Source organism: Bidens hawaiensis, unplaced genomic scaffold (assembly GCF_021521415.1).
Source record: "Bidens hawaiensis isolate Kalapana, Puna unplaced genomic scaffold, B.hawaiensis_p1.1 tig00041163_1, whole genome shotgun sequence".
In the NCBI taxonomy this organism is placed as follows: Eukaryota; Viridiplantae; Streptophyta; class Magnoliopsida; order Asterales; family Asteraceae; genus Bidens; species Bidens hawaiensis.
In genome coordinates, this window is record NW_027497280.1 from 134,587 (window position 1) to 159,459 (window position 24,873).

At 34.4% G+C, this 24,873-nt stretch overlaps 3 protein-coding genes across 3 annotated transcripts; 2 read left to right on the top strand and 1 right to left on the bottom strand.

Moving 5' to 3' along the window:
* Positions 1 to 5,416: 5,416 nt before the first annotated feature.
* Positions 5,417 to 6,015, bottom strand: LOC143592711 (uncharacterized). Its single transcript, XM_077072567.1, has one exon. It carries the CDS (start codon positions 5,815 to 5,817, stop codon positions 5,506 to 5,508), a length of 312 nt encoding a protein of 103 aa, XP_076928682.1. The 5' UTR covers positions 5,818 to 6,015; the 3' UTR covers positions 5,417 to 5,505.
* An 8,193-nt stretch (positions 6,016 to 14,208) lies between these two features.
* On the top strand, positions 14,209 to 18,473 carry LOC143592713 (ranBP2-type zinc finger protein At1g67325-like). Its single transcript, XM_077072568.1, has 10 exons — positions 14,209 to 14,284; positions 14,564 to 14,609; positions 16,338 to 16,453; positions 16,522 to 16,774; positions 16,853 to 16,923; positions 17,056 to 17,101; positions 17,197 to 17,306; positions 17,413 to 17,452; positions 17,651 to 17,796; positions 18,228 to 18,473. The coding sequence occupies exons 1-10, from the start codon at positions 14,276 to 14,278 to the stop codon at positions 18,228 to 18,230; spliced, it is 840 nt and encodes a 279-aa protein (XP_076928683.1). The 5' UTR covers positions 14,209 to 14,275; the 3' UTR covers positions 18,231 to 18,473.
* A 1,823-nt stretch (positions 18,474 to 20,296) lies between these two features.
* LOC143592706 (arginine--tRNA ligase, cytoplasmic-like) lies at positions 20,297 to 24,873 on the top strand. The gene is made up of 17 exons (XM_077072564.1): positions 20,297 to 20,327; positions 21,602 to 21,746; positions 21,820 to 21,898; positions 21,981 to 22,082; positions 22,158 to 22,373; positions 22,457 to 22,534; positions 22,603 to 22,686; positions 22,828 to 22,935; positions 23,016 to 23,191; positions 23,276 to 23,351; positions 23,419 to 23,526; positions 23,606 to 23,790; positions 23,865 to 23,949; positions 24,028 to 24,214; positions 24,316 to 24,385; positions 24,536 to 24,605; positions 24,691 to 24,873. Exons 1-17 carry the CDS (start codon positions 20,297 to 20,299, stop codon positions 24,871 to 24,873), a joined length of 1,983 nt encoding a protein of 660 aa, XP_076928679.1.

Here is a 24,873-nt window from a genome sequence, read left to right on the forward strand (position 1 = left end):
TACCTTATGTTTGGTTCTCTCTCTCTATAAACTTATGAAATGAAGTGTAAATATATATATAGGTGGTGGTGACGGTTACATGGGATCCTTTTACTTTAATGTTTGTTGATGGTATATTAAAGATACCGTATAGTCTCCGACAAAGTCCTATGCTAATATATATATTGCTGGACTAGCTTATTTAACAGCTAATATTCGTTTAACAAAACCTTAAAATAAAGATTATCATTAATAATTATGGTAAATGATTTGGTTAATTGTTATCATAAATATTCTTGATTTATAATTAAAATTAAATTAGTTAAGGTTCCATATATACCAACTAAAAGGTCGGCATTTAATTATTAATATGATTGTTAACTCATATAGCAGGTTAAATCTTTGCATTCGTAACAGATTATCATAATTAAAATTTGCTATTTATAATTTTATATTTTGTTCAAATACAAAAAATATATACCCCCAGCAATTTCATATATATGGTTTGGAATACATATAGAATGTTTAAAAATCAACCTTTGCCATGAGTGTAGTGGATGACCGGATTTTGATAGTTGTTCCGAAAAAAAATTGATTAAAGCATGTTACAAACTAAATGTGAAAATATAGAATGAAAAATGAGTCATTAGATGGATTAATTAGACATGTATTTAGCATATTAGTATCTAAATCAATTACACGGTGTTTTAAAACATCACAAACATACATGTATTGGGGAGCAATATTCCATTAACTACAAAATGATTTTAGATGTGAAACATATATACACGTTTTCGCTTAAGGTAGATCCGTTCGTTAAACTACAAGTGATTTCCGCAACACTGTGACTACACGGTTTCTTCATACGTTAAATTAGGGCAATTTAACATGTCATAATTTTACACACGTCTAGTATAAAAACTAACTAGAAGCATCGTTGTAGCACGGTTTCAGACATCGTGATGTGCTACCTATTACGTCGACTATTTCTTTTCAAACATCACTTAAAATTATATACATATAGTATAGATGAAACCAACGTACTTTTAAGTTGATTTTCTTTTTTCTAAACAGTTAAAATTTCCTCTATGTCATAACGGAGACTAAAACCTATAATCTTTTGATTACCTTTTGATTGAAGACAATACACGTTTACCTACTCTAGACTAAGCTATTGAATAAACCCTTGTATAGTAACTCTTATAAAATTATAAAACCTTTTAATGCAAAGTACCATTTGTGGTAGTAGATATATATTTCTGGTGTAACAGAAATTGGGATAAAGTAAAGATGCATTAAGCCATAGGTTTTGTGACGACACTTTGATTTGTTCCCTGTGGCTGGTGCAAGCCATCTTTTGTGATACGACACGTAGATAGAATCGTGCTGAGTCAGCAAAGCTGTGGCAAAGGCGTGCGTATGCCACGTGAGCAGTATATATAACAATAAACAAGTAGAGTGTAGTAGAGGGAAAGCATGCGTGGGTGGTATGCCTGCCGTACGTACAATGTAAGTCAACATATATGTCTGACATAGGATTTGTTAGCTTGGTCCTTTTTGGCGGCTTGTTTAGTTAGTTACTTGTTCAAGCCACGTGTACGACGTTCCATGACGGCGGCTGCTAGCTTAGCAGTTACTTAACTCACAATTGTATAACTTTATGACAAAAAGATTAATGTTTTTTTAAGGTACTTGTTTTAATCGATTTGTAAAAAGTAAGATAATCAAGGAGATTAAACGGTGTAGCTTCGGTGATATGACAATTTATTAGCGAGTAGTGTATGCGTTTGTGGTGTGTGATCTTCTAATTCCTCGTAGACTTGTTAGAGTCCACAACATGAAACGAAAGGCAATCCAAGCAGTAATATTTGCGGCATGTTGGTACATATGGAGAACTAGAAACGAGGTCCTCTTCAACAATAAACGAGTCACAATTAATAGAATCGAGGAGGATATCAAAAGATATAATTTTCATTGAGTAAAATATAGAGGTAAAAAAGAAGGGGTTGAATGGAGAACATGGTGTTTGTTCTTTTTTTGAGTTTGTATTGGAATCATGTGTATTTGTATTCGGGTGTATATATATTTTGGTGTGTTTGTTCTTGTCTAGCATCTTGCTGGTCAAGTTATTTGTTGGTTTCTAATAAAATCGGGTGTTCAAAAAAAAGTAAATTACACCATGAAAGCAATGTGAGTTCAAATACTTGTGAGTGTAAAATTAGATGGTTCAAATACTTGTGAGTGTAAAATTAGATGGTAGTTATGCGTAAACAAATATCATTCAAAATTGCATTTCAGAAAATTAAAGGTGACATTCCACTATTAAGAAATTGGACAAGTTACATGTTGCTAAAACTATGTCATTTAACTGATATTGGTTGTTTATATGATAAGTTTGTATGTTGTGACATTTTATTTTATATTTTCTTTCAAGGATATGGTCAGATTTATATGCATTTTAATTTAATAATCTGATTAATTTGAGGTCACCCTTCAAAGAAAATGAAATGAAAGGTTAATTATGATGTTGGACTTATTCAAAAAAGTCGACAAGATCTAGTCAAGCAATTGGTAGGTTGACCTTTTCTTTCTTCTAGTTTTGACTTTTTCTTTTAAACCTTATGATACTTCTCATGTGAAATACGTAGTGCTCATCTTTTTCTTTCTTCTTTAAGCTTAAACATGAGAATATACACATTTACATGTGTGATATGTGCCCATATGCGTTTACCCAAAAACTGTAGAACACAATTGTATAAAATCGGTGTATGATATGATACCCGTTTTGCTCTCAATTGTTATTTTACTTAGGTAAGTTAAACAATATGAATTATCGTTTATGTGGTTCTTAAGAATCTCAACTTATAAATAGTTATATATGAATGCTTCTCTATTTATATGTATGTGCAATAGTGCACGATTGTGCTCAAAACTTTATTTCTTAATATGGTTGTGTTGTCCATTTTAGAGTAAGTGATTCACACTCTAATGTTAAACTACCTGTTGTGGGTGTTAAAATGGAGGCGCCAAAGCCACATCATCTCCATACACCAAAACGAGCTTGTGAAAGTTGGACACTAAAATGGGAGGCGTCGGTCCATTGACGTCCAAACCACAACATGATAGTCAAATGGTAGGCTGCGTGGTAGTGACATGATAAAGTATTATATATTTTTTAGTTAACCTACAACTGATGGTCTTATAAAGATAAAAAGGTCATTTAAGTTCAATGCCTAAGTTGGTCCATATCTCGCTCGTGAGACGAGTCCGACACCGGGGAGTACATAATCCAAACATTCGGATTAGCAAGAGTCGAGTACGATCAAGTTATATGAGTGTTCATAGTAAAGGATGCAAAATACCAAAGCATATACGGACGGTTTCGTATAACACATATGTCATTATGTATTATAACTCAAAGTACAATCGTCTAACTTATTCCGGGGGGGGCGTCATCAATGGTCAACTATATTCGTTGATACAACCGTCTCGTAACTCGTTCGAGTTAAACCCCAACAATATTTTAAAATTCAAGTAATTATACTTTTAGAGGAAAAAATAGTACTAGAGAAACCTTTTGAGTATGTTAATCTATTGCAATTGATGTTGACACTCACATCCAACATTAAGGTTACCGAAATAATGTAAAAATATCCAAGTTGGTCATGTAAAAGTGTGTTTTTAAAGTAAACATAAAATTTTGTAAATACACTTTTTGAAAATAGAAAAGCAAGATTTAGATGTCTCCTAAGCACATGGTCTTGATCATGCTCATTCACATGATATCAAACCACAAACATTGTTGCCATTTCTCTAAGTCATGTTTAACTTGGCATTTTAGTTATTATTTTGGTAGGCCTTATCAGTTTACTTCAAATGAACACTTACTTTGGTCCCAATAGATCCAGCATCCAGATTTTCATTTAATTCTGCCTTTGATTATGGAATTAACCATTGGTAGCCAACCTAGATCTACCACAAGATAATTTATATTTATCTTAAGAATACATACCTGCCTAAGAAAAAATAAACACAATAGAAAAGATAAGGACGTGATTTCAGATGATTAAACGGACATTCTAAGTTCTAACACGTCAAATGTGACTCAGATTGTGAAACTAACTAGCATGACGCATGTAGGCTCCTGAAGCTGAACTAGGCTTGACGTCAACTTCGGTAGTTAGATGGTTACAAGGGCGGATCTATGTAGAAAAGTTGTACCCTGAAAAGGTTTCTTAAACTGTTAATAAAGAGTAAGATATTGTTATTTTCTTAAGCATGAGAACCCGTCGCAAGAAAACTCAGTGGACTCTTTAATACCCTGCTAAACAACTAGATAAGGTAAATTGCAGTTTTTGCTAGGTAGCTCATTTATGGTAGGAAACCAGTGGAAAAAGATTCGAACTTGAGACCCCTACTAGAGAGGAAGCATATGCTTACCGGTTGCCACTCCACCACCAATTGTTGTAATAGCATTTAGATTTGAATTTTCGAGAAAAAAATTGATTATATTATGAAAGTTTTAACAACTGAGACAGATTTAGAAATTAAAAAGTTTGTGATAAATCTGCAATAAAATCCATAGCTTAGCATATAAAAAATGTTTACCCTTCTCTAAACATGAGTACAAGTCATTTAACGTTATTTTTACTGTGCGGGTCCCATTATACGAGAATATATTATCACGGGGCCCGCATAATGAATAGGAAACAGTAATGTAACTAATATCTAACATCTAGTTACTTGATCATTTGTCAAAGGAACACCTTGGAGGACAGCCAACATGCTGCAACCTCATTATCCCTAAACAACTGCCGTAGTAAGTTTACAACCAAGTAGTTAAAATGTCCAGAATACCCTTTACGGCGGTGTTTGGGATTGCTTATTAAAACTAATCTCTGCCGGTTGCTTTATGTAATAGCCAACATCAGTTGTTTATTTCCTCTCTTTTATCCCTCCGGCCCTCTCTAAACTAGCATTTATGATTAGCGTACATAATATCGTTGCATATTCTGTCTACTCCATTTTTGTTTATTTTTACCGCACTCAGTTTTTTCAAGTCTATGCATAGTATAAACCCTTATATCCGTAGACCGATCATTCCTAATAAAGCAAATCCTTCACGAGTCGTCGTGAAATTTCCTGGTCGATTATTCGACCTACATCTTATATACTTCATAATACAGTGAAACAGCCACATAGTGCAAGAAAGAATATGTGACCATGCTCAACTCATCCATTAAAGAAAGTAAGAATAGTCTAGTGTAATACAAGACTACTTTACTTTAAAGATTTGACCTCAACAAAACAATCATACAAGTCATATGTCATGTAATTGATAATACATATTGCAATATGCTGTATCAACTTATAATACATAGCAATAACATAACATAACAATACAAGTATATATATATATATATATATATTCTCAGAGTAATTGAATCAATATTATACACACATACATCTCAAGTTATAAAATTTACTAAACATATTACAATAATAAACCCAATTGGTTGGTTAATATTAATACGGTTGGTTTGGAGGACGAACCGAGATCCGAACCGGGAGTGGGCGACCCGTACCCGACCCACCACAGCTATTACACGTCATCCGACCGGAACCAGCACATGTCCGACACCCACCGTCTCCATCCGACCACCGGTTGCAAAGACAACTGACCCGACCCGTTCCGTTGCAGCTTGAACACCTTGGGAATTGACCCGAACCCGAACCCGGACCCATCATTGGGTTGTGATCCATTACCGATTTCAATAGGGCTGCTCCGGCTATGACGCTTAGACCGGTGGCTAGTTGAGTCAATACAATCGGACCCATGTTGAAGAACTGAAGAATTGGTGATAAATTGATAAAAAGATTTGATTTTTTTGGGTTGAATTGGAAATTGATTATGTAATTGGGTGTATAAAGGTTGCACGCATGTGGAAGTGGTGGTGGAATTGAACACGTAGAACCGTGTGAATTTGGGTTTGGATTGTAGCGAGGATATTGTTATGGATGCAAATGGTTGGTTTGATTGCTACTTCTTTCTTGTCCTCTTGTTTTTATTTTCGCCATTTTGGTTCACACGCAATGGAATGGGATGAGCGTTTTCGATACTGGTATCGAATTTGATACTGAATCGGTATTAAGTTTTGAGTTTCGGTATCGGTATCGGTATTTTCTGAATTTTGCACGAAATACCGGTTTGGTACCGATATTAAATATTTCAAAATTTCAGGATTTGGATTTTGGGGATCAGTATCGGTCGCTACCGTACCATCCCAAGCTTTAGGACATTGAACATGATTATCAATTTAATTTAGGACACATTGGTGAATGGTGATTCTATAATTCAAGTTTCAAATTGATGACGGAGGTAGTCTGATCATCGAACCCGAAGCAAGTAAGCACACTGCCTTAGGAGGTTCGAAGGTTAAATGGTTGAATGCTTAAAAGCTTTTTGATATGACATGAACAACACTTATCATTCTTATCAAAAATGTCGAATCTCTTTATTAGCTTGCATGGAAAGTTTATTAGCTTGCATGGAAAGTTGTAACAAGTGTCTTGAAAAGGAATGATACCCCCTTTTTATTAAAAGATGTAAGGATCGACTGCAAGCGATTGAGTTGGTTTCACATTTCAACTTGAATAGGAACGAACACCCCACTATAAAAGGAGGACTTAGCACCTCGGGTCCTCGGGTATTTCATTCACACTTCCACCCTCGCATGTATATTTACACTTACACCCTCTTGATTATCACCTTCAAATAACATATTAACTTATTCTTATACTGGTTGTTGATCGCAGGAAACTCTCTCCTGCAGTAGCTAATGGTTGTTTCATCGTAGCATGAGTCATTCAAGCTATCAAGACCCACCGAATCATCCTTGATCACTTATTTTTTTTAGCAACACAAATATTAATAGAATTATTTATATATCGATATTTGAAATAATGTGATATTGTATGCTTGTGAGATTATTATTCAAAAATCAAATTATTTCTCTTACATGTGTATATTCTTGTTATGTTACAAAGTACAAACCATCAATGTTGTTAAAATCCTAACTTCCAAGGATTGGGATTGTATTAATAAATTCAAGAACACAGATTCAAACTGAGAAAATGTAAAGATATTTATTATATAAAACTGTTGTGAAACCACCGACGATTTTACAAGTTGTATAACAACTTTTCACATTTGTCAAAAGTCTTGGCCACATGAACACTCCACATAAGTGTTATGAAAGTGTCGGTAAGACACATCCATGTGATGGATGCCAAATTTTCAATCCCAACTATATGAACATGTCCCCTAAATAGTATTACCTTTTTGTATATATATATCTACCTTTGTAATCTAAGTAGACACCATCAAAATTTACTGAATCATACATTTTCTTATTCTCTTGTTTTGTTATCTTCACGTTCTCATATTACACTAATAATATTGTTATAGTTAGAGCTAATATTATAACACGTTATCAGCACGAGCCGCTTATATCCTAACCATGAAAGGTAATAGACACAAAGGTATCTACATAAGCATCATAAACACTTCTTTAATTATGTACATTAGATATATATCTATGCATATACATATACTAACTAATATACTAAGTAATAGCAATAATGTGTATAAACATTGTTATTAAAATTTGATAACTATTCTAACTTTTATTTATATATGCACACTAATATCTCATTTAGAAGTTAGATTTATTTACACTAACAATTCTATTCTTATTATTGTGCATACTAATTATATATTTTATAAAATAAACTGTATTTAATATCTTATTTATTATCTTACTTTAAAATAATTAATATTATATATTATATATATACACACACACACATACAAACGGTAATGTTACCGTTATAAACGGTAATGTAACCGTTGTAAAAAGGTTATAAATTTTCACTATAAATAACCAATCATTAACCCCATTTCATTTACAACAAACATTCTTCTTATTAAATTTATCCAAGATAAAGTTCTCAAAATGATTCACCCGGTTTTGCTGTTGGTCACTATAATGCTTATACTACTTCTCATTCTAATTTTTAATCTCCCATCTGAAGATTTCGGCATTTTATTTTTCTTTTATATGTTTATAGCTCTACCAATGTATTGTATCTCATTGTTGATTGATATATATGGATTCTAATATTTATCTTATTATTTGCTCTATTATGTTTAGCAACAAAATGTCAAATATAGCAAAACTCGAATTCCCTGCACTCAACATTTCTGGAGAAAATTATATGTCTTGGACAGCAAATGTCAAAATACATTTAAAATCTATGGATGTGTTAGAAACAATCCAAGAATACAATGATTGCTCTGACCAGGATAAAGCAAGAGCTGATGTTTTCATCCATAAACATATTGATGAATTACTACAGCATGAGTATTTTAATTATGATAACCCATATATGATATGGGAAGATTTGAAAAGCATATTCGGTCATCTAAGGGAAGTTTTACTTCCTACTTCTTGAGATGAATGGAACAGTCTTAGGTTCCAAGATTTTAAGAGGGTAAATGATTACACCTCTGCTTTATACCGAATTTGCTCAAAGCTAGAATTTGTGGGTATCCCGTAACAGAGGAAGAAAAGTTAGAGAAAACTTTCTCCACGTTTCATGCATCAAACATAAACTTGCAAACACATTATCGTTTGCAGAATTTTAGGAGATACTCTGATCTAAATGCATTGCTCCTTGTAGCAGAGAAAAATAATGAATTATTGATGAAAAATCATCAATCTCGTCCCACGGGTTCATTAGCAATACCAGAAGCACATGTTGCTCACAAAAGTTCTCATAAAAATTCTGGTCATAAATGGGAACAAAGTCGAGGACGAGGCCGTGGACGTGGCCGTGGTCATTTTGACAAAAGACATTTTAATGATCGTAAGCTTTCATTCAAATGGAACAATAATTCTTACGGTCGTGGTCGTGGCCGTGGTCGTGGTCGTAACCAGAGAGCCAATAATTATCATGTCCCACACAATACCAATTCCAACCACCAAAATAAATGGAATAAAGCTGGTAGGTCAGAAAACAATGGCACTTCATGTTTTAGATGTGGAAGTACAAACCACTGGGCAAAGGCTTGTCGCACAGCTCCACATCTGTGTGAATTGTACCAAGCCTCTCTAAAAGGAAAAGAGAAAGAAGTGAACCATGTTGATAACTTTAATAATATCAATGCTGAGCTGAGCGTTGAAGACTTTGGGGTAGAACTTTGAAACAAAGTTGCTTGACTACTATAATTAGATGCAATTATTAAGTGTGTTCTCATTATCTTTAATTATGTAGTTCCTCTTTCATGTACTACTTGTGTTTCAATTAAATAAAGTTCATATTAAAATATCATATGTCTTCGTTATACACTTATTTTTTTTCTTAATATTTTTCAAGATTTAAAATGAAAATCATCGGAGCACAAGATCAAGCAAATGAAGAAGATATATGTATAGCGGATAGTGGAGCCACGCATACTATACTTAGATCTAAAAAATATTTTTATAAACTGAAACCAACAAAAGGGATCATCAATACAATATCAGGTCCTACAAACTTGATAGAAGGAGTGGGAAAAGCTAATTTAGCATTACCAAATGGTACAAAGCTCAAAATAGAAAATGCTTTATTTTCCCCAAAATCAACAAGAAATTTGTTGAGTTTCAAAAACATATATCATAATGGATATGATACTCAGTCAATGACTGTTAGTAATGAAAAATATTTGCATATCATAAGCAAATATCAAATATTGGAAAAATTGCCAATGCTCCATTCTGGTTTGCATTATACATATATAAATGTGCTTCAAGCACATATGGCAGTCAAAGAAATTTGTTGCGATTCTGGTATCATAAACTTATAGCATGACAGATTAGGCCATCCAGGATCCACAATGATGAAAAGGATCATTGAAAATACACATGGGCATCCACTGAAAGGTCAAAAGATCCACAAAATAGATAAAATGCCTCAATGTACATCTTGTTCTCTTGGAAAATTAATTACAAGGCCTTCGCCATTAAAAGTCGATAAAGAAACACCAATGTTTCTTGAAAGAATTCAAGGTGACATATGTGGACCAATTCATCCACCATGTGGACCATTTAGATACTTCATGGTCTTAATACGCATCCAGCAGATTCAGTTCATCCCCTACTAAAAGACATTGGAATGGCATTAAACATATTTTTCGGTATCTAAAAGGAACTGCTGATTTAGGTTTATTTTATCCTAACGATTCAAAAGAAGGGTTAGTTGGTTATGCAGATGCAGGTTATTTATCTGATCCCCATAAAGCAAAATCTCAAACTGGATACGTATTTAAGAATGGAGGAACTGCGATTTCATGGCGTTCTCAGAAACAAACACTCATTGCAACATCTTCAAATCATGCTGAAGTCATTGCATTGCATGAAGCTTCAAGAGAATGTGTATGGTTAAGATCTATGTCACGACACATATTGATTTCTTATGGACTAGAGAAAGATCGAATTCCAACTCCTATCTATGAAGATAATGCAGCTTGTGTCTCGCAAATGAAGGAATGGTATATCAAAAGTGACAGAATAAAGCATATACCACCAAGATACTTTGAGTATACTCAGGACCTTATTAAAGAAAATCAGGTTGAGATGAGATATGTCCAATCCAGCAACAACTTAGCTGATCTTTTCACAAAAGCACTTCCCACAGCAACATTCAGAAAACATGTCCATGATATTGGCATGCGCCATGTACGAACAATGTAACGACCTGCAACTTGAGGGGGAGCTATCTACTGCACTCTTTTTCCCTTAGCTAAAGCTTTTTCCCATTGGGTTTTTCTTTAGCAAGGTTTTTAATGAGGCAGTACTTCAAGACCCCGAAGTTTTGAAAAGGTGTCATCCAAGGGGGAGTGTTGTGAAACCACCGACGATTTTACAAGTTGTATAACACCTTTTCACATTTGTCAAAAGTCTTGGCCACATGAACACTCCACATAAGTGTTATGAAAGTGTCGGTAAGACACATCCATGTGATGGATGCCAAATTTTCAATCCCAACTATATGAACATGTCCCCTAAATAGTATTACCTTTTTGTATATATATATCTACCTTTGTAATCTAAGTAGACACCATCAAAATTTACTGAATCATACATTTTCTTATTCTCTTGTTTTGTTATCTTCAAGTTCTCATATTACACTAATAATATTGTTATAGTTAGGGCTAATATTATAACAAAAACCATATTATTACATTAACATTGTCATCCCTAACAACAACACAGTAATATTTAAAATATTTATAAAAACTAACGAAAATATGGTAAAAACTAAAAACAGCCCTACGGTACCCACCCGGCCTGGTCCCTCGTTAGCATTCATCAATTGACTTCGAGTCATTATTGTGGTGCAACTTGAGTCTACTGGTCTAGTGTTAGAATAGTTGATCATTGATCAAATCACATTCGTTTTTTTCTTGGATCTTTTAAGAAGATGTTAAAATGTGTCTCACAATTGTGTCATCATTATGAGTGATATTGAATCTTTATTTTGTTTAACTAAATAATAGAGTTAATCCAAATATTAGTGGTTAAAAGGCTTATACGATTTAGTTAGCTAGATTGGTTTATCTTTATTTGATACACTTAAAAGAACTCAAAAAAATTGAGACGGTGAGCTATTAGTTGCAGTGGTGGACCTAGGATTTTTTTCACAAGAGACAATCGAGGAGCTTAACCAACATCTTACATGGGTCGATCGAGATTTTCAAGTATAAATAACACAAACTTTTTTGTTATGGACATACACCATATCCTTTGGCAGTAGGTTGACCGCCCTTGATTAGTTGAAAGTTGAATATCTCATAGCACCCTATATTGTCTAGGAAGATCCTTAGCAAGTGTAAGCAAGAGACGAGGCTAAAACATTGAAAAAACGTTCTAATTTAACTGACAAATAAACATAGTAGTTAGTCTTAAGTCAATCTAACTTATAGTTAAACAATTTGATCATGATCATAAACACCTAACCAAACATAACGAAAACTCTAGTCTTGATAGTAAATCACTTTCTAGTTGATATATAAATTGAACTAGTTTTAGAGTCCGTGTAACACACAGAATGATCCAAATTATAAAATTACATAACGTATATGGAAAAATGTATTACATCTATATTTGCGTCTATATTATGTATACATAATTGACTTATTTATATCACAAAATGATTTTTTTAAATGAACTTAATAAAAAAAATGCACGTGCAAAAACGTACATGAGAACGTTCCTTCTATTGACAATTTCATTCTCAATATCATATATGTATAATTGAAAGAATTTTGGTAAGAACCAATTTCGGGAAAAAAACCTCTCATACAATAGTAGTTAGTTACCTTTATTGATATATTTATCAATGTATCACCCATAAAAGGAAAGGAGAACATTAAATTATAATGACAGATGTTTTCAAGAACTATGTTTTTATAAGCTACATCATGAAAAATATTTTAATAAGTTTCAAGGGGCTTTTAGACTTTGGCATAATGATAAAATAAAAAATAACATGTTAACCCTTTCAATTTTGTGAATATTTTGCTTCACTTGAGTATAGTTTTTCATGATATGCTTTCCATAGAACGTTATGATCACCATTGAAGCAAACGTTAACGCTGACACGGATGTTTCAAATTTGATAGAACTTTGAATCATTGATAGGCCTGAGGGTGGCATGTCGGAAGTGTTCGCTATATTTTCTTAAATTTTAATAGTAGAGGGAAAAATAGTTAATTTTTCAAATCCCGAACATTTTGATTATTTCCAAAAAATGCCCTGTTCAGTGACAATAGAAGCGACACTTTTCAAACGAACAAATGAATGTCCTAACGAGCAAATGATGATCACGTCGAGTAAATGAAGACTTGAATGGGTAACTCAACCACTTAATCATCCCGCGACACCATAATATCCCCTTTCAGTAAAAATAAAGGCCTGCGAGTCGTTTGAGCCCCGTTCAGTGAAAACAGAAGCGGCGCTTTTCAAACTAACAAATGAATGCCCTAACGAACAAATGATGACCACGTCGAGTAAATGAAGAATTGAATGAGGAACTCAACCCCTTAATCGTCCCACGACACCATAATATCACCCTTCAGTGAAAAAAAAGGCCCATGAGTCGTTGCGAGCCCCGTTCAGTGAAAACAGAAGCGACACTTTTCGAACGGATTAATGAATGTCCAAACGAGCAAATGATGATCACGTCGAGTAAATGAAGACTTGAATGGGGAACTCAACCCCTTAATCATCCTATGACACCGTAATACCCCCCATTCAGTTAAAACAAAGGCCCACGAGTCGTTGCGAGCCCCATTCAGTGAAAATAGAAGCGACACTTTTCAAACGAACAAATGAATACCCTAACGAACAAATGATGAACATATCAAGTAAAGGAAGAATTGAATGGGGAACTCAACCCCTTAATCATCCCACGACACCATAATATCTCCATTCTGTGAAAACAAAGGCCCACGAGTCGTTGCGAGCACCGTTCAGTGAAAACAGAAGCGACACATTTCTAACGAACAAATGAATGTCCTAACGAACAAATGATGACCACGACGAGTAAATGAAGACTTGAATGGGAAACCCCTTAATCATCCCACGAGATCATAATATCCCCGTTCAGTGAAAAAAAAGGCCCACGAGTCGTTGTGAGCCTCGTTCAGTGAAAATAGAAGCGACACTTTTCAAATGAACAAATGAATGCCCTAACGAGCAAATGATGACCACGTCGAGTAAATGAAAAATTGAATGGGATTCAGGGAACCAGTTCCTACTCGTACCCGACCGCGGGTACGACCTGGTATTAGATTTCTCTCCGGAGCCATACCCGAAACCAGAAATACTCGGTCAAATCCCGACCCGTCTCTACTCGAAATCTGAAAAAATCCCGGAAAACCTGGTCAAATACCCGACTATACCCGAAAACGGTTCCTACCTTACCCGATTTTGAACTTTTTTTTCAATACCCGGAACCGGTTTCGGGTAAAAAAAACCACCTCTACCTCTTTTGAGGAGTCTAGAAGGCAATTGGGCTTGTTTAGAATATTATTATGGGCCATTGCAACACTTGACGTGACCCAATAATATAATAATAATTCATTGTAGCTCAATACACAGACAGAGCCTCTCATTCATTCATTCATTCATTCTCATTCTCATCGGATCGTCTGCTCCGTCACGACGTATTTCACCTCCATCTCGTCGTCGTCATGTCTCAGGTGAAATCAAACTCCAATTAATCCGATTCTAATCCTATTACAAGTTGATCTGCTTTTAATCGTTGATTTGTTTGATCGAATATGATAGATATGATCCGTTAGGGTTTGTACCAATCGTTAAAATAATTAGTGTTTAATTCACTACTCGAATCTTTGTTTGATTGATGTGTAATAGGTTAATCAATATGAATTGATGGAATATCAATTATTAGGGCTTAATTATTAATTTTTTAATTTGATGGTCAATTTTATTGTTTTTTGTTTGTGTTGTGGTTGTAGGTTGATAACAGGAACTCGTCCGCGGTCAAACGTGCCAGGACCGATGGTATGTTGATGTTATATGATATGCTAGATACTCACTTTTTTACATGTTGTTTTTCATTTAGTTTTTGTAGCTGATTTCTTATTGATAGATAGATAATCCAAAAACACCTGAGTGCATGTAGCCCTCTGGGAAAAAAGTCCATTGATGTGTTATGGACATAAAGATGGGAGTGGGCAGCATTTTCATTGCTTGTTATTTGAAACACGCTGCATTCTCTTATAAGTTAGGGTAACAAGGTAGGGCCTTGGATCGTTCAACTTTTTTTTATGAAGTTGAATAATTGATGTATTTCCCTCACATGATAAACGGAATTACTAAGGCATCAAAGAGAGCTGATGCTTTGACATATGAAGAAAAGACATCAATTTCTTACAATAGGAGAGTTGAATGATCCAAGGCTTTACCTTGTTACCCTAACTTATAAGAGAAGGATGCAGTGTGTGTCAAAGAGCAAACAAAGTTTATATCTATAATAACCCATCAATGGACTTCATCAAAGGGCTACATGTGCTCAATTTTATACCTTTAGCTTATTCCGTTACAATTTTTAGGGGGGAAACTGCTTATCTGCCCATTGTGTTTTGACACAGCAGATAAGCACTTCTTGAGTGTTTCGAAAGGGGCAAACTGCTTATAGTTACTATTCTTTTACATATAGTACCAATTTACTTTCTCATTTGTCTTAAATAGGACAATTTACTAATTTTTATGCCTCATGAAGTCGTGGTCATTATAAAATGTCTTTTTGTCATGTTTGGGTCGTCAGAAACCAGGTCAAAAGGCCGAGTTGACATGGTGTGTGTCGTTTTCTTGATCACCTTACATTTTTTGTTTTTTAAAACGTTGATGCGATCTCTTTTTGTTATTTTAAAATCTTGTTTGAAAATGCTACATGAATGTTTAGAAAAATCAAAGCTGCTAAATAAATAAGAAAGAGACACATTACCAAACCAGCTCAATGTTTTGGGTTGCTTACCTAGCTTTCAAGTTACTGAATGACCCAAACAGGACTAAAAGATCTTTGACTAGAAGCACAAAAGTTACAAATGAGAAAGTACATCGGTATTCTATGTGAAAAAAACCCTATGATCATCTGCTTGTATGAGGATGAAATAAGCAATTTGGGTAGGTGGCTGTGATTTCGTATTCAAACTGGTTATCTGATTCTGATCATTTTTCCTCTCTAAATCCTAATGCACAGAATTGGTGAACACTAAAATAACTGCGTATCTTATTATTGTCTGTTGTTACATAAGATGCAAACACAAACACAAACACTATCTCACACATTGCATTTTGCTCCAGCTGATTATTTGCTTCTGTTTATTTTAAAAAGCATTTCCAGCATCTCTTTACTAATCTTAATGTTAACATAAACTGGGATGTTGTATTCAGGGGTTAGCAATGCATTTGATGATTAATTGGTTCCAACTTTGAACTCATTTTTCTCCACTTTCACATCTTATATAATATATATGTAATTCAAGCTTTGAAATAACCCATACCTGTTACTTTTAAGGCATTAACTGTTTATACAGAGAAAATTCTTCTGTTAAACTTTTTGAAAGGCACCAATACTCTTACTTTGTGAAAGGTGACACTCTTCAGTGGTATTTGACTTGCATGTGTAATGTAGATGATCCAGCTTTATATTTAAATTTTCTTGGAATTATATTAAACTGTGGAACTTTAAGTTCTGGTGTTTATTGGAGATTTATATGATTTCAGGTGGCCGTAGAGAAGATGACTGGACCTGTGCCAGCTGTGGAAATGTCAATTTTTCATTTAGGACAACTTGCAACATGCGTAACTGTACACAACCTAGGCCAGCTGATCATAATTCAGTAAGTTGCACAATCACATTGTCATCTTTGTTTTAATATAATCTTTTGACCAAATGGTGATATTGCAGAAATCTGCTCCAAGGCAGATGATGACCCCACAGGGTTACACCTCGTCTTCTGCTTATACTGGGGCCGCTGCACCCGCTTCAATGTATGTGGGTGTTCCACCATATAGTGCATCTCTGCTTAATGCAACATCTATGCCGCCTTACGAGGCTCCGTTGTCTGGTGGTTCTACTTATCCTTACATCTACAACAATCGCCTTGCTGCAGGCAACCCCTATCAACCTCTGCAAATATCTGGCACGCCACCTTATGCTGGTACTTTATTGTTTCTACTTTCTATCAATGTGTTTTTATGATATATTGCATTTATCAATAATACATGTTTCTGTACAGGTGGTATCTATGGTTTACCTCAGCTGATGGACCAACTTGGTTTGCGTTTGCCGATCGGCCAGACTGCTATGGTATGTTTTTATCTTGCTACGGATGTAATTCTTATTTTCCATTGACCTTATATATATCCCCATTTTGTTAGTGGTGATCATAGCATGTGTTGCTAAGTTTTGATTGATCGTCTGATTCTTGAAACTCAATAGGGACCAAAGCCTGGATTTTTCCCAGAAGAGACATCTCAAAAGAAAGGTATTTCACATCCAATTGTTTTATTCTTTGAAGCTTATAACATTGTGATTTGTGACGGTGTATAATGATCTGTTTGTCATTGTTTTAATTTTCAGATGGAGCTCGAGAAAACGACTGGGAATGCCCAAAATGTGGAAATGTCAATTTCTCTTTTAGAACCGTTTGTAACATGAGGAAATGCAGCACACCTAAGCCAATATTTCAGGTTTGATATGTTGTCTTTATATGCGTTCTATTTTTGGCACATTGAAGCATTTTGGACAATGTTTTATGTTTTGTATCACTAACTACTTAAGTTTATACTTTGATAGGGTGTTAGTATGCAGACTGCAAAACCAAGCAAGAGTTCCAGTAAGTACTCAATGGCAAAAGGATCCAGGACCGGAAATGGTTCTGAACTCAGCTGATTAGGACTGGTACCGGTTTTATCCGGCCTGTCAGTCACTAATCAGCCCGACCTTCGGTTCAAGGATCTGGTTTTACTTTTGCAGTCCAACCCAGTCCTAAATGTTGATTTCTGATTTATTTATGTACCTATTTTTGTTGCAGAAACAGACACGCCTGAGGGAAGCTGGAAGTGTGAGAAATGTAACAACATAAATTACCCTTTTAGGACCAAATGTAACAGACAGAATTGCGGTGCAGAAAAACCAGAATCCCAGAATTCACCTACAAATGAAGAAAACAATGATCAGGTCTGTTTTGTCAAGTACTTAATCCAATTGTTCGTTGTTTGCTTTAAAATGTTCTATTGTTTCCTGCTTGGAGCCGTCTTGCATATAAATAAACAATTGTTTATAATCATTTACAGCTTATTATCTATTACCAATTATATTTCTCATCAGTTTATAATCTTAGTCTTAGTCTCTGATAAGATTCAGATATGATTTTGTGATGAAATAAACAAAAACAGTAAATAATGAGTAAAATAGAGTTGGTTAACATTTGAGAGATTTTCCATTTCTCTCACAGTTTACCGTCAAGAGGTAAACCAACTCTCCAGGGATAATAATAGCCAAATTAAGCATAAAAATAAAATTACAACTCTAATGCCTCTCTTTATAGATAAAATTACAACTTATGTCATCTTTTTTTTAATAATGTGTATTTTTATCTAATGTTCCAGTGAGTTGGTCAGCTGTTGCTCAGTTTGGTCTGAAAGTCAGTCATGTCGTCTTGTTTCTGTTGCTGCTGGTTATCAAGTTACTCTGGTTTGTGATTCCTGTTGTCAAATTGTGGTCTCTTACATTCAGATTTACGTGTCGGTTGGGTAAGTGTTCTGCAATATGTCGTTTTATTAAATAGGTACTTTGTCATGGTTCTTGTTTATGAACAACTAGTAATGTGTCTTGAAGTCAATTGTGTGTCTTAATTTGGAAATGAGTGAGTGGTATAATGTTTACTTGTTTTTCTGGATTTTGCTTTTGTTTCTCGTTGGTTTGGTCGTTAAAAGTCAGTCGTGTTTATCAGCACAGTTCACAGTTGAAGTATCTATTTTCTAGGTGTAAAGTATCAATAAATGCTGATTGCAGACCAGTGTTTATAGGTCTCTGAACATACGGTCATGGTTAAGTTGTCATAAGAAGCCCCAAACCAGTTAAACTAGGTCTATGTTTTTAGAGGTGCATGAGGCAAGCGTATTATTCTAAGCGCTGACCTAACCAAAATGGGTCTGAATCTTGTTTCGACTTGTAGCCATCTCACTTTTCAAAATTCTCTACATAAAACAATCTGAAATTTGAATCAAAACCATATTGAGAACACTTTTTAAAACCTTTTTAGACTGCTTCAAAGGAAAAGTATATTAGATGTTTTATCATCATATTTATAGAATACTGGGAGAACGATTTGGTGAGTAAAGTGAGTCTAAAAATGAACAAAACACTCGTAGTTATAGGTTTATTTGGTTGTTACTTGGCAATTAAAAGCCAATTTGAGGGCGAGTCAAATGGAAACAGTTAGGGGCTTTGATTTTGGTCGTTAAGCTTGCAGGAAATTTGGGGTTGTAATCTTTTCAAGCATTTGAAAATGTGTTTTGTGACTTTTTACCTGTTTGGCGCGTTAGAAGCGATATAATTACAGGCTTTTTATTTAATGTGTAGAGCAGTAGAGGTATTTTATACATTTTACAACCACTTAACAATCAGAGTAAATGTCCATTCATATTTGAGAACCTATGGTGTTACCAGTGCAAAAGTAATTAGTCATACTTGAAGACAAAATTAAGATTTCTACAAACCACCAAGGGCTATTTGTGTAAGAGCGTACACATTCATTCCCCATTTTTAAATTTAAGGGAAAAAAGAATACCAAAAACATAAAATAAATTTAAGTGGGAAATACCAAAAACATAAAAACACATCTACATTGTATCTGCCATCCTCATTCTCCTATAAAAAGCATTCACATCCCCTATTCCATACTCAAATTATAACAAAAAGTTTTACTTTTACAGCGGAATCTCATCGTAATGGGGTGGTGGTTATTTGACAAAGACAAAGTCTTAAAACACCAGGGTGGGTTTTAGAGGGGGAGAAGTCCCAAATACAAAAAGGATTAAAAGAAATTTGTTGCTCTAATAAAACATTGGAATCCCATCCCTAAATTACATACTCCAAATTATACTGAAACCCCATATTTGGGTGTTCATTATTCACCCATATCTTATGTTTTAATATGTTTGTGAGTGGAAGTATATATTTATTACTAATAGATTATGAATATATATGAGGAGTCGAATATAGAAGATTTTTTAAAAGTAAACAAGTTTTACGGATATTGTGTATTTTTGTTAAATTAAATGGATGGGGATGGGGGGTTTCATTGCAATTCATTCATCAACTCCTCCCTTATCTAGAGGTTTTAATCGACAATTAATTTTAAGGTTGAATCTTGTTTAATTTTAAGTTTGAACTCGATTAATTTTAAACGACTGTAACGTTGAAATAAAAATAAAATTCCTTTTTTTTTAAAATTTATTATCAATATCGGGTAGGAGTGCATACAAACAAAAAAACTAAAATTACTTAAATAAAACACACTCGTCTTTAATTATTCATGATCGTTTTCAATCGTCTTCATTTCTTCATTACCGACTTAAATTCTTCAACCGTCTTCATATCTAACATGTTCTCATCAACGTCTTCTTCACCTAATAGGCCGGAAGATAGTCATTCCTCCACCTATTCTTCGTGAATGGGTCATTCAATTGCAATTCCTCTTCGAGGTTTGTTTGGTCTTGTATACGATCCACTGCGTTCAAGTGATCCTTTAGACAAATGCATATAGCTAACAACTCCGAAGCGAGTTTTGTTTCTTCATAACGATAATACCCTTACCACTAAGAGAAAAAAAAACATATTTCAAAGCTACCGTGGAAGCTTGGACGGTTAGTAAAGCACGTGTTATAGTTGATATCAATTTAATATATAACTAGATTTATATCAATCTAATATATAACTAGTATTTAGGAACCGCACTACGCGACGAGACTATTCAGCTGAAAAAAAGATATCTACACTTGTTCGGTTCGTTGCGACGACTCGATTCTAAATTAAAAAGAACGTAATATAGATCCATGTAAAACATGACAATTATAGATTTATGATTTTTATTTGTCTACTACATTTATTTTAATGAAAAATGCCTTATAGTTTATAAATTATCTAACCTTTTATCATTTTTATTATTCTGGACATTTATTTACTAACATAATTTTTGGGTTTAATATCAGTACCGTAACGAACTTAACCCACACCAACCAAATACACGTAAATGTAATATACTTGTTGAATAAAAGTCTTTTTTAACATTCTTGAAGTTGGGCTTGTTTAGTAAAACGGGCTCGGTAACCAAATAAGATAAAAAAAATAAATAAATAAATAAGAGTAAAAAAACAAGATGACGTACGGCTGGGAGTTATAATACGAGGTTTTAAAAGATAGGACGATTGTTCCGTTCGGTTTGGTTTGGTTTGGTTTGAGTTTGTACGTTTTGAAGGTTCTTCACTATATCTATATATGATTATTATCGTTACATTGATTCTAATATATATAGTTTATATTAGTCTTAGTATAATAACTTGGTTGGTTTTTGTTCATAAAGTTGATGTTTATTTATATTTACTATAACGATCAATAATTAGTTTTTAATCTTTAAATCTTGTCAAAACCGGGTTTGCTTCAGTATTTGAATCCTTCTAGCACTTTATCACTTATACGACATGTATAGCCCAATACGAGCCGTATAGGCCTGTATTGATCACATCCGTTTGATTTTGTGTTTGAACTATTATTGGCATTGCTTTTCAACTTTTGGATACATGGAATATAAATTACTACTTACATACATACAATATTCATTCATGTTACTGCATGTACAGATATAATATTTTCAAAGAAGAAATCATGGCACTTGTAAGTCTTTTAACTTACACGTACATATTCATGAAACTAGTACTTCAAGTATATATAGATACAAAATCCTAAGATGGTTTTGTAGTACAAGCCGGCGGGAGTCTTAAAGAAGAAATAGCAAAGCTATTTGAGGTCTCGCTGAAACGTACCGTTCCTGTTGAACCACCAGTGGCACCTCTTATAACCATCTGTTCCAAGAAAGAAGCTGCTGCTGCTGCTGATTACCAATGGTATATGCTTTGTTTCTTTGTATATATATATATACACATACTTTTATACTAATAATAATATTTTTCATTACAGCAACAATGCAATGAGCTTGTGGTCTAGTATTAAAGGCAAGGGTGATACAGAATTTACAGGCCCACAACCTGTTGGACAGGTATATTAGTTAACTAACTAACTAAGATGGATAGTTTAGTTATATGACCTGACCCGGCCTGACCTTTCTGTTATTTTTATAGGCCATAATGCGGAATCTTCCAACGTCTGACATGATAGAATCATGCGCCATAGCCGATCCGGGCTTTATAAACATCAAGTTATCGACACAATGGATAGCCAAGGTATTATTATTATTATTTTTATTATTTGAAAATATGCATTACAATTTCTACATAACTTTGATTTTGTCATTGCAGAGAATTCAGAATATGCTAACAGACGGCATCGACACATGGGCACCAAAGCTTTCGGTCAAAAGGGCGGTAGTTGACTTTTCATCGCCCAACATTGCAAAGGAAATGCATGTTGGTCATTTGAGGTCAACCATCATCGGAGACACCATTGCACGTATGCTCGAGTATTCTAAAGTTGACGTGCTTCGCAGAAACCATGTTGGCGATTGGGGCACTCAGGTTTACATATATAGTGATTTTTTCTTATTATTTAAATCTTGCATGTTATAATAAATGAATAAATAAATAAATAAATAATGCATTTTGGAATGTTGATCGAGTTTCTTTTTGAGAGGTTCCCGGATGGGGAGGTTAATGATCAGGATATTGGAGAACTCGAGGTGCGCATCGAAGTTACATCTCATTGTTATGTGAATGTTTCTTATATACATACATTCTTAATTGATAGGTGTTCTATAAGGCGTCAAAACAGAGATTTGATGCGGATCCTGCATTCAAGGAGAGAGCCCAAAAGGCAGTAGTTACTCTCCAGGTGAATTTAACAGACATTTGGTCCACCTCTTCTTCTACTACTACAGATGTGGTCTGCAGACTGCAGACATTTTACCTCTTAACAAACTAACTGTGCCTTAGTATATATCTGAATTGTCTGGTAATATTTTTCCTATATTAGAGTGGGAAGGAAGAAAAGTACCGGAAGGCATGGGCGCAAATCTGTGAAATAAGTCGAAAGGGGTTCAAGAAAGTGTATCAGCGTCTATCGGTTCACTTGGAAGAGAAGGTATGTTCTTTTTCGTTCTATTGATATACAATACGAGTTTATGCATTGGAGACTTGGATTATAATTCTGTTGCTTTTCAGGGCGAAAGCTTTTATAATTCCTGCATTCCTCTGGCTCTAAAGGAGCTCGAAGATAAGGGTTTGATTAAAGATGACGAACGCACTAAGGTGATAAATATTATTGAAGGAAAAAAGGTTGTAGCTACGGAGAAAGATAGTGGTTACAACTATGCTGCAACAGATCTTGCAGCTCTGTGGTTAGTTTTCTTAAATACTTGTACCTTTATTTGCTAGAATAGATTTTTTTAAACTTTTTATATCTTTTTGTCGATTGTATGCAGGTATCGGCTTCATAAGGAAAAAGTCGATTCGCATGATGATAAAAAAGTCGAGTGGATAATATATGTCACTCTCCAGGTGAGTTTTACAGTTTTATGGCTCACAACCATTGCAATTATATGTAAAATAATGAATTTTAAATTAGAGTGGCAAGGAAGAAAAAAGCCAGAAGGCATGGGCACAAATCTGTGAAATAACTCGAAACGGTTTCAAGAAAGCGTATATGCGTCAAGGGATTCACTTGGAAAATATGGTATATTATTTTTCTTTCTCTTGATATACAATACGAGTTTATGCGTTGGAGACTTGGAGTTTAATTCTGTTGCTTTCAGGGTGACAGCCTTAATAATACCTGCATTCATTTGGCTTTAGAGGAGCTCGATGACAACGATTTGATTAAAGACGACGAAAGCGCGAAAGTGATAAAAGTTTTTGATGGAAAAAAGGCGGCACCTCTTATCGTTACAAAGAAAGACGGTGGTTACAACTATGCTTCGACGGATCTTGCAGCACTGTGGTTAGTTTTCTTATATACTTTTATTATTATTTGTTCGGGTAATTTTGTTTGATTTTTTTTTTTGTGATATGCAGGTATCGGCTTAATGAAGAAAAAGCCGAGTGGATAATATACGTGACTGATGTAGGTCAGGCAGAGCATTTTAAAAAGATCTTTGCTGTAAGTCAGCAGGCACAACATAACAAATAAGAAAAAAAGATGATGACATTTAATACTTTTTATATTTTTTATTTTCAGGCTGCTAAAAGTGCGGGGTGGCTTCCATTTGATGAAAGCAACTACCCGAAAACAAGTCATGTAGGGTTTGGTCTTGTTCTTGGTGACGATGGAAAGAGATTTAGAACCCGTTGTACTGAAGTTGTTAAGTTGGTTGATTTACTCGATGAAGCTAAAACTCGTTGTAAAGCAGCTCTTGTGGAACGAGGTATAACCTTAGATTGGTTTATTAATTGTTGTTATTATTATTATTATTATTATTATTATTATTATCAAGTGAAGTCAAATCAATAATTATAACTTGATCAGGCAAGGCGGCCAAATGGACTGCTGAGGAGCTTGAGCAGACTGCTGAAGCGGTTGGATATGGTGCTGTTAAGTAAGCTTATCGTGCTTTTATTATTATTATTATTATTATTATTATTATTATTATTATTATTATACCATAATTATTGTGTTCATGCTATTAGCACCAATACACTATTACTGCAACAAGTTGCATTGTTTCGACTATTTGTGTTCTTAACAGGTATGCAGACCTGAAGAATAACAGATCGACCAATTACACGTTCAATTTTGATCAAATGCTTAATGACAAGGTGTGCTTCTATTATGTTCAAGTATTAATTTGAAACCGTGACACCGTTCTTGTTTCTTACCTGCACATATTTTTATGATACATAGGGTAACACTGCAGTATATCTGCTGTATGCACACGCTCGAATATGTTCGATTATCAGAAAATCCGGTAATTCTAGTTTGATCAGCAGTCTCCGTTTGAATATGTGCCCGTGGCTTAAGTCACTTAAGCTAGGATCTATGTTGTCAAAGACGTATGAGGCGAACAAATTAACCTATCTATGTTGA